Source organism: Corvus brachyrhynchos, unplaced genomic scaffold (genome assembly GCF_000691975.1).
Source record: "Corvus brachyrhynchos isolate BGI_N302 unplaced genomic scaffold, ASM69197v1 scaffold80, whole genome shotgun sequence".
Classification (NCBI taxonomy): domain Eukaryota; kingdom Metazoa; phylum Chordata; class Aves; order Passeriformes; family Corvidae; genus Corvus; species Corvus brachyrhynchos.
In genome coordinates, this window is record NW_008236769.1 from 5,102,701 (window position 1) to 5,110,585 (window position 7,885).

The 7,885-nt window shown below is 38.3% G+C and overlaps 1 protein-coding gene across 4 annotated transcripts in view; it reads right to left on the reverse strand.

Annotated features, from left to right (window-relative positions):
• Positions 1 to 7,885, reverse strand: part of LOC103625595 (complement C1q tumor necrosis factor-related protein 7) — a 100,643-nt gene that overhangs the window by 46,579 nt on the left and 46,179 nt on the right. For 3 of the 4 annotated variants that reach the window (XM_017727601.1, XM_017727602.1, XM_017727603.1), the window contains exons 4-6: positions 2,508 to 2,596; positions 1,913 to 2,014; positions 35 to 136 (exon numbers count right to left, since the gene is read on the reverse strand). In XM_017727601.1, the coding sequence (XP_017583090.1) occupies positions 35 to 136; positions 1,913 to 2,014; positions 2,508 to 2,596 (293 nt within the window). Of the gene's footprint in view, positions 1 to 34; positions 137 to 1,912; positions 2,015 to 2,507; positions 2,597 to 7,395; positions 7,849 to 7,885 lie in introns of those variants that run through there. The other variant, XM_017727604.1, reaches the window with a different exon arrangement.

The window sequence follows — 7,885 nt, forward strand, 5'->3', positions numbered from 1 at the left end:
TAATCGTTATTGAAATGGAGGAATTGGTACTTACTGTTGACTTTTGCTTAAGCTTTTTTACAGTATCACCAAACTTTACTTTTGATGGTAAGTGTGACTCATCCTCTTGCATCTCCCTGAATTTATCATTATCAGACTGCATAAAAACATATACATACGTTTAGTGAATTATAAAAAAATACAGTTGACTACAGTTATAAGATATTGCATTTTTACAGAAAAAAAATAACAAAAGAGAAACATTGCCACTGTGGTAACAAACTGATTACATATTTATTTTAAAAGATACATCTGACTACTATTTAATTCCTTTGGGTCAAGAAATAGCCTGTAGAGTATGAAGAGATGGTTCATTGCCTAAATGACAGTAGCTGTCTTCACTGCTGATTGGATCATTGCTTCTGCACTCCTGAACAAAAGCAATCAATCACATGCTAATGTCCAAAGGGAGAGAAAGGAGGCAGCAACGCAAACCCTTCCCTCGGGCAGACAGCCCCAGCTGGGCAGCAGTGTCAGGGGTGCTGCTGGCAGGGGCTGCAGCCCAGGTAAGGGAATCAGGGAGCTTCTCAGACAACCCCTGCTGCCATCAGGAAAACTCTCTTTGGTATTGTTTAAGAAACGTGGTGTTCATTGCTTGGGTGCTGAAATACACACTTGATAATTTATTTTATTCTCTCAAACATTTATTGCTAGGCTACCCTCTAACTCCATGGGTGACAATCCCCTGCCTTTTCAAGCAAGGAGGTATCATGTTTATCCATTCCCAGTTCTCTGAAGCCTTATCTGTCCCTACACACAGGCCACTGTAAAGGTCACTGGCTCTGAAGCTGCTTCAGCAAGTTCATTTAAGTGCTTCAAAGAGATTTTCATCAGGCTCAACCAACCTAAACACATCTACCATTCTATCTGTTCTTCCTCTTGTGGCCTGAATTGTTAGATTGACGGAAGACACTGCTCAAATTTACCTCTATTACACCTATACTTCAAAATAATAATATCAGAAAGAAAATCTCAAACTCTGTCAATCTGATGGCCACTTGTTTAACAACAAAACACCTCCCGTGTGTGTAAGTACAAGAAACAAAACCAACATGTGGAAGGTTTCACATATACTTGATATGAAATTAATAAACAACTCTAATAAGGGTATCACTTCTGCATTTTCCTACTACGAATACATTAAACCAGTATTAGTTTAACTGAAAGCTGTAATAATTACTTATTATAAGATAACATTGCCAAAAATCTTCCCACAATGTACATGAAATGGCAATTCTCCCCTAGACAAGCAATTTAGCCAGGCTAAACCATATTGTTTAGAATTCCATATAAAGGCATTACTGGTATATGCTGTTATTTCCTGGGAATAACAAATTCTTTGGAACGTATTTTCTACAGGCAAGCAGTCTCTTTGTGAATTCTGAAGAATATGAGCGCCAGTTCTGCACAGGCAGAGCCTCTGTTGTTTTTTTAAAACAAAATTCATTTTCTAACAAAGAACACGCTTATACAAAAAAACCTCAATACAAAATAGTAACAAGGAAATACAACAAAATGACATAAAGTTAATAGCCAGCATTTAGCAATTGCACTGTGCACATTTATATAAAGCTGTACTACAGTGGTCCTTTCTGTTACTGTAAATTTTAAATACTTCAAGGCATCTTAAGCAACAGAAGTCATGAACCTCTAAATGACAGAAGTTTCACATGATGTCTATACTACAATGTAAGCAAATTATTACTGTTAAATATATACAATAAAAACAATAATCAGAACAGTTCCTTCCCAAACAGTAGTATAAGTCTGATAAAAGGAATTCATCTTCAAGAGTGTGCAGTCTTTGATTTTCTTCATGTTTCACATTCACTTTCTTATTATAAGAACAGCAAGACACAATGCACTTTTTTACCGTTTTATCCAGTCTGACTTCTGGTTTTCTTTCTCTGATGCCTTTTAAACGCCTTGGCTGTGGACTGGGGTCTTCTCGCGATAAAGTAATTTCAGCTTTTGTCTAAGCAAACAAATGGAAAAAATGTTTAGTTGCAACAGAAATAGAAATAGATCAAAGCTATAGTAATTCCCAGGAACTCAACACTTACTTATGTTTGTGTTAGGGACAGAATCTTTTAATTATAAAATCAGCTTAAGTGATTTTCCAGATCCATATATTAATAGGCCTTATTAAATTGTACAGTAAACATACAAAGAAACCATTGCTTTCAAACTAGTGTAAGAAATTTTTTGACAAACAGCACAGAAGGAACTTGTACTGATTGTACAACAATACCTTTTATGTTATTACAAACAAATTAAATATAAAGTTTAGAAAAAAAATATAGCAATACAGAACATAACTGTACTGATGAACTGAGTACACTTTCGGCTTCAGAAATAAAAAAGCAGATATCCCAACTCGAATTCACATAGCACAGAGCAAGTAAAATGAAGTGGGTGTTACTTATAAGACTGAGGTCAATCAAACAGGACTTCTGAAGGATTCCCACCTTTGCTGCTTTTAGTTTCTCTCTCATTCGCTGCCTAACAGAAAGCTCTGCAAAGCTTGTCCTTGATGTAGAAGGAACAGGTGGCAACTCTGAAACTGAAAAAAATGGTAACATGTTTAAAATTAAGTATTTTCTGAAAGAAATTTATGGAAAATGAAACCATTTATACCACAGTCCCATGTTCCAACAGAAAGAACTTGCATGAGAAAATTTGAGTGAATGAAACATTTCTCAGAATCCAGTCCTTACAAAGTATCACTTAAAGGCCTTTAAACTGCAACAGATCTACCTTTCATTATATACTATGAACAACTGTAAGAAATGCTTAAGGACACTTTTAGTCCACCATCATTTAGAAAAGAAAAACACATTAAGATAAACCTCACTACTACTGATTCTACTCAGAATCATCAAGAGATTTGGGAGAATTCTAATACTTCCAAACTATACAATTTAGTACCTGTATTTGTAGAGAAGAAACATTCATTGCATTTGGAAACTTTCAAAAGAATGAACAAGGTGCAAAGTGCAAACCCCTATTTTGCAGGAATTTTTAGGGTCTGCCTCAATCTAACAGCTCTAAAACATTTCTTAATGATTTGAATGGTGCAATAGTGTTTATATGTGTACAGATCATACAGGCAAGAATTCTTGGAAAGTCACATTTGCTCAAATATGGCCTTTGAAAAGTTTTTGGAATCGAGAAAAAACTTCAACTTTTAAAACTTCAGGCTCATGAAAGACTGTGGCACACAGAAGAAAGGCTCTGTCTGCAGGAGATGGAAATGATGAACTTTAATTGCAATATGAAAGGTAGGTACACACTGGAAAAAAAATTTAACTTTTGGGGTATTCTAGCACTGGAACTGAGTCCCTTAAACAGTTATGGAACCTTCACTAGTGCAAGCTTTTAAGTTAAAAAAACAAAAACAAACAAACCAGCAACCCCCAATCCTCAAAGAAACTCCATCAACCAAAAAAAAAAAACCCACCAAACCCAAGTATCAAGACTTACAAAAGATCTTTCAACAGAGAAGCTGGTCTAGAGTTACCTTTTGATTTTCCTCTTGTGAATTTTTTCTACCATTTTATCCTGTGCAGTTAGCATGCAAAAACATATTCTATTTCATTGCAGCAAATGTGTCATTTCAATTCCATTCTGATAAATGAAAACTAGAAAGCCACAGATTAGATGATCTTCTAAAATCCTTTACAATTGTCTGTAGACATTTCCAGACATGCCAGGTGAACATTGTAAACGTGCAAAATTAGGACAGAAACAATCTGCTGATACTTTAAGCACCTCATAAAGTATTGGAACTCATGCTCTGTATGCAGAATTCTTTATGAATTAATCAGTTCATTGAGACAACAGGGTCATTATCTTTTCTAAATATAATGAAAATCATTTTAAGGCTTTGGTAGTTGCAGTAATTTAATGCATCAAATACTGTGAGATACTGTGGTTTTTTGAAAAAATGACCACATTAAAAAAAAAAAAGGTTTTGTTACTTTATTTCTCTGGACATAAACTTCTGCTCTGCTTATGTGAATGTGCTCTACAGCCAACTAAATTGTGCCTAACTTCAAAATATATTTTTGAAGTGAACAAACTAAAACTAATATCCATGAAAATATTACTTTGCAAGATCACCATTACAAGCCTGTATGAAAAAAAAAAACACACACCATGTTTTGCATTGGAAGTGTCATTATCCTACAGTGGCTCCGTGTTTTATGTCAGTCAGATCTAACAAGTTTGCTGGACAGTCAAACTGAAATTAAACCCGAGAACTTGAAAATGTCATCTAGTAAGTGTTCTCCCTTGATTTCATCTGCACTCAGAGAGGCCCAAACCCATTAGATCTCTGTGTGGCTTCAAAGTTCTCTGCACTGACAGACTCAGAACTTCTGCATGTTATCTCAAAGCATGCAGAAACCAGGAACAAGACAGACATTAATGCTGTGACCAAGCATCAGTTACTTGAATGAAAATAAGGAATGGTAACTTCCAGCATAGATCCTAGAAACACTGCTGTATTTTTCATGGATACAACAACTGCGTAAGTGCACAGTAAGACACAAACCCAACAATGAAGAAAAAGATACAGCAACACTGCAGTTGTGCTGGCTTCACAAGGTAATAACTATCAGACATGGGCTTCTAATTTAAAGCAATTCTTCTTTTGAAACTCTCATTTACTAGTCTGACTAGTGGACTGACATATAACCATGTCGTTCCATTTAAGAAAGATAAAAAGGCATTAAGCACACATATAATTGGATTAGAGTAAAATACTGAATTTCTGCAAACAGATTGCATTAAAAAATAGTAGAAACAGACTGAATGCTTGAAAGACTAGTACGGAGATTATGCTGAATATTAAGTGAAGAAGCTGATGGACATGTTTCAGTAAAAACTTGCCATAGTGGGCCGAGAATGATAATCATTCCATGCTAGAAGAAAATAAACCACCTATTTGAGGGACGTGACAAATTGATAAAAAACATTATCTACTTACCCCTTGTGTTAAAATACAGTTCCCTTTTCATAAAAAAAAGCAGTGTGGGGGTGGGTATACTTTTAACACCACAAATTTAACATAATATGGTGACAACTATGACAAACTAAAAAGGCCTCAGAATAGAGGCGATGTGTTATCACAGGCATTACAGATAAAGATAGTGGAGCAAACAGACAACGTAGAACTTTTCAATGGCACCTGGAAGACTGCAGGGGGATATTACTTTTATTTTTTAAATGGTTAGTTATCACTTGGCAAGAAAATGATAATCAGAAATTCATACACAGATCATCACTCTAAAAAAGGAGTGAGAAACTCAAATCTACTTTTACTTTATAAATGGGCAACACAGTAGCTCACAGCACTGTCAGCATATTCAAAACTATAATATACAGAACATAGTAATTTAAATTATTTATAAATCTGTCAAACTGAATCCTGGAGGGGGGGAAATTGAAATAAGTTTTGAATAGATACATGAAGGCTTCAGCTCAAGGTATAGTCTCTCTCAAAATGTGAAATGCAATTTTAAAAAACCCAACCAAACAGATGGATAAATTATACTGCACTTAGGTAAACCAATGCTACAGTCTATCCAGAATACCACATGCTGTACTTTTCACTTGATCAAACAAAATTTGCAAAATTACAGGTATTTCAGAAGCGGAATATGTAACAGAGCAAAATACTTAGGAAATCAAAACATTTATCACACAGGGAAATGAGAGGCTAGTTTTCTTCTCAAGAGTACTGCTGAGCTATTCTGTTTATTCTTGGAAAATGAGCTTCTGTAAAAGAAAAGAACCATCACTAGAGGGTGTCTCTTGATTTCCCCATGCAATCAATTCTGAAAATTATTTGGAGTCCATCTGTCAACAGCATATCACTTCCTAGCACAAGCTGGCATAGTGAGACTCAAAAAAACATTCAGAAGAAAAGTACATAGACCTTGAAGAGCCAGAAACATCCCTAAATTGTAAATGTCTTTAAAAATTTTGCCTGTACCATATTTTGTTAAAATGTGTTTAAGGACAATACATATATTTTATTTTGGTAAAACTTGACACTGATGAAAAACTAAGTATTTTTATACTTCACTAGATTTTCATTCCACTGATTTTTTAATATCCTACTCTTAATTAGATCTTTTATGTACCCTATTTAAGTAAACCATAAACACATTCAGTAAGATTAGACATACAGTTCTAGCAATTTCCCACCACCACATCACTCTTACACTCTCCTGCTTTGCAAGTGGAGTATTTCATGTGTGACAGTAAAAATAGCACGTCAATAAATCTATACATCTTCATACCCATGAGAAACACTTCAAGCACAAATTATGAGGTTCACAGTATCATTAGGGTTGGAAGGCACCCCTGGAGATCATCCAGTCCAACCCCCATGGCAAGGTAGGGTCACCTAGAGCAGCTTACACAGGAACGTGGCCTGGTGGGTTTTGAATATCTCCAGAGCAGGAGACCTCCCTGGGCAGCATTTTCCAGAGCTCTGCCACTCTCTATATAAAAAAGTTCTTTCTCGTGTTGAAGTGAAACTTTTGTTTTAGTTTATGACCATTGCTCCTTGTCCTGTCGCTGGGCACCACTAAAAAGTCTATCCTCTTGGCACCTGTATTAATGAGATCCTCTCTCAGTCTTCTCCAGACTAAACAGGCACAGCTCCCACAGTCTATTCTCAGAGGAGAAATAGGCCAGACCCCTCAGCATCTTCATGGCCCTCCACTGGACCTTCTCCAGTAGCTCCATGTCTTTTTTGCACTGAGGAGCCCACAGCTGGACACAGCACTCCAGAAGTGGCCTCATTAGGGCCGAGCAGTGGGGGAGGACCTGCTGGCCACACTATTCCTGATGCACCCCAGGATACCACCAGCCTGCTGGCCACAAGGGCACTCCTGTCTCATGGACAGCTTGTCACCCACCAAGACTCCCAGGTCCTTTTCAGCAGAGATGCTCTTTCGTACATCAGTCTGCAGCCTGTGCTGGTACTTGCACTTATTCCTCCCCAGGTGCAGGACCCTACACTGGCCCCTGTTGAATCTCATTAAGTTTCCCTCTGCCCAACTCTCCAGCCAATCAAGGTCCCACTGAATGGCAGCACAGCCTTCAGGTGTATCAGCCACTCCCCCAGGTTTGTACCACCAGAAAACCTGCTAAGGTTCTATCCCATTGTCCAGGTCGTTGATAACCACACTGAGTAAGACTGGACCCACTATGGATCCCCAGGGAACGCCATGGACTACAGGACTCCTACTCCGCTGATCACAACCCTCTGAGCTCTGTCATTCAGCCAGTTCTCGATCCACCCCACTCTCCATTCATCTATCCCACATTTCCTGAGCTTACCTGCAAGGATACCGTGGGAGACAGTGTCAAAACCCTTGTGAAGTCAAGACAGACAACACCCATTGCTCTCCCCTCATTGACCCACGCTGCCGTGCCATGATAGGCGGCTATCAGATTGATCTCCCCACGGTAGATCCATGCTGACCACTCCAGATGACCTTGTTTTACATGCTTGGGTGATGACCTCTGGAATGATCTGTTCCATCACCTTCCCAGGGATGGAGACAAGGATGACTGGCCAGTTCACGTTCAGCTATACAAATACTGCACGTCTACACTAATATATCTGAAAAACGTAAGGGCATTTCATAATCTAACCATATTTAAATACGACAGGAGCATATCTTTCGAGTGCAGCGCTGCCTGTCCGCTCAAAGCCCGAGCTGACTCGGTACTGACAAACACAGACACCCCTCCATCCCTCGGATGCCAGCAGGGCCTGAGGAAGCCCCGCCAGGAGCAGAGCGGGGCTCCCCGCGCTCCCCCCGCG